At 36.1% G+C, this 2,500-nt stretch overlaps 1 protein-coding gene across 2 annotated transcripts in view; it reads left to right on the top strand.

Moving 5' to 3' along the window:
- Positions 1–2,500, top strand: part of LOC113820685 (divergent protein kinase domain 2A) — a gene marked incomplete in the record, with an annotated part of 12,452 nt that overhangs the window by 2,286 nt on the left and 7,666 nt on the right. For both annotated transcript variants that reach the window (XM_070125680.1, XM_070125681.1), the window contains 1 exon segment: positions 2,282–2,500. In XM_070125680.1, the coding sequence (XP_069981781.1) occupies positions 2,291–2,500 (210 nt within the window).

The following is a 2,500-nucleotide window of genomic DNA, read 5'->3' as shown; positions in this document are numbered from 1 at the left end:
AATCAAATTCAAAACCAATATTTAATCTTTTAGTTTAGATATGACATAGTCTAGTGTTGACTTTTACAGCCTTATTGTGCACTTCTCAGTAATACTACCTCTCTCAACAACACTCCCTCTTCCTCCTCCTTTTACCTTTGCCTTTACTACCCCTCCCCCCTCATAAGAAAACCTTTGTCTCGCAAAACTCCATCAACTCCACAGCAGAAACTCTTGAAGATATTCAAAATTATCTGATGGAATCCCAAAATGACACCAAAACCATGTGCCCACCCTCAAATTCAACAACTCCTGCTTTCTCCACACTCAAAGTGACTGCCGATATCCATCCTCTTCTTACTCATATTCCCCCTACCCCCCTTCCTCCTACTGCCTCCCAACATAGCCTATCTCCCTCAGAGCCAACTACACATACATTAACCCTCCCTCCATCCCCTCTATCCCTTCCACTCCCTCTAGATACACACATGAATCCCTTATGTCACAACTTTGCCCTTCCCCAGATCCTCCACCTCCTGGTACTACCCCCCCTCCTCCAATTCAATTCCTTATCTCACCCCCTTTCCCTTCAAATTCTCCAAAATGCACTGTAACCATTATCAGTTGTAGATCAACTAGGTAATAGCTCTCTTACATTGGAATATTTGCAGTATCCATTCTCACAGACCTGACCTTCGTTATATCCTTTCTTCCTGTAACTCATCCATTATCTGCCTCCAAGAGACTTTTCTTACACATCCTCCTATACTAATTCCCAAATCCCCTATGTAATGTCCCTCTTTCAGTTCCACACATTCTTTTGTCCTGTCCATGCTTTGCTGGAGTCCACACATCTGCTTTCCCCCATCTATCCTCCCTTCACCGACCTCCTAACCTATCAGACATCCTTACAGAATCCTACACTTTCTGCTTTGACAACCTGTTCTCCTTCCTCAGATACATACATATCCTTCACTTAATTTAATCCCTTTGCCTAAACCACCATAACCCATTTACTAATTAACTCCTTTACCCATCTTTAATCCTTCAGTATTACTCTTGATAGTTGATGCATAGCAACTATCACCCTTCACCACCCTTTACTATACTTTCCTATAGTGCTATATGACCTTACATGTCTAGCACATTTATTTTGCTTTTTAACCATTAACCTTTAACCATTATATTGATGAAATCAGTGATAAGTTTAGTAGTATTGTAATAGCAATGAATCAAGCTCAATGTTCATTCTGGTACAGCTAGAAGCTATATTAGATAAAGATTAAACATTTAGTTTTCTGTAAACAAAGAATGAGCTAAATGAACACACTAACATACTTCTTTTAATAAGCATTTCATGTTATTTACCAGAAAAGAAACTGCTATACATGAACATCTGTTATTTTGTGTATCCTACTTCCTAACTAATGGTCTAAAAGCCATTTTATCACAATTTCTATCTCCCCTTTTCACCGGGATATGTTATATATGCAACTTAACTAAGAAAAATCCAGCATATGACAACGCCCACTCATTATTTATTCAATATTTATTCTAAACAGAATTGGCTTATTTTTTAAAGCAGTCAAGCTCCTTTAACCCAATGCCACAGGGGATGACTTGTACATATATGTTATGGGTTTAGTTTATTTATTGTTTTTGCACGTAGATGGCTCCATAAGTATTTAGTCATCAGTGAGCCAATTACTAGTACTACCTGTCTCATCTGGTTGACCTTTTCCTTGATTTTCGGAAATATTTTCTTTTATCTAATATTGCTGTTGGTAATGTCAATAACATTATGATTATCATAAATTTATGCTAATAATAACAACATCAGTATTAATAGCACTAGTTAAGTGCTTACAAATTGAATGCAAAATACTACTACTGTCACTTCTGAAATAAAGGAAAAGAAAATCATGGTGTTCAAAGTTTTATGTGTACTAAGTGTATGAATATACCTTACCAAATCATTTATTAGTTTTTTCAGAGTAACAGAAAATAAAAAAGTGCAATATTTGTAATATAAAAAGTGACATACATTGTGCAAAGAGCCATTTTCTGATGGTAAGAAAACTGTAGTAAAGAATGTTCCTTAAATATTCATAATGTTTTTGTTAAAGAGAGTTGTAACATTAAAGCACAATTACCCATTCATATCCTTAATTAAGTGAATTTATATTGAAACACGTGCATGCAGAAGCAATAAGTCTCATTAGTACAAGTTCAAAAAATAATAATAATCGTAGCCTAGTTTAAGGGTAGAGAGTGTAAGATGTATTTATATTTTGTGTTCCAGATATGAAGAATGATTAAAAGAAGATGGCAGACCTGCAAACTTTTTTTGGGAATATTGATTACTCTCACCTTCTTCTATGGATGGTATCAAAAGGTAGATGATATTGTGGACCTTGAAACCTGCCCAGCATGCTATGGACAGACTCTCTGCAGCACCCTTGTAGGTCATGAGGAACCTCTCAGTGAGAGACTTCAGCTTACAAGTTTTTCAAAATGGAAG

Source organism: Penaeus vannamei, chromosome 9 (assembly GCF_042767895.1).
Source record: "Penaeus vannamei isolate JL-2024 chromosome 9, ASM4276789v1, whole genome shotgun sequence".
NCBI classification, from domain to species: domain Eukaryota; kingdom Metazoa; phylum Arthropoda; class Malacostraca; order Decapoda; family Penaeidae; genus Penaeus; species Penaeus vannamei.
This window is presented reverse-complemented; position numbering and strand designations above follow the sequence as displayed.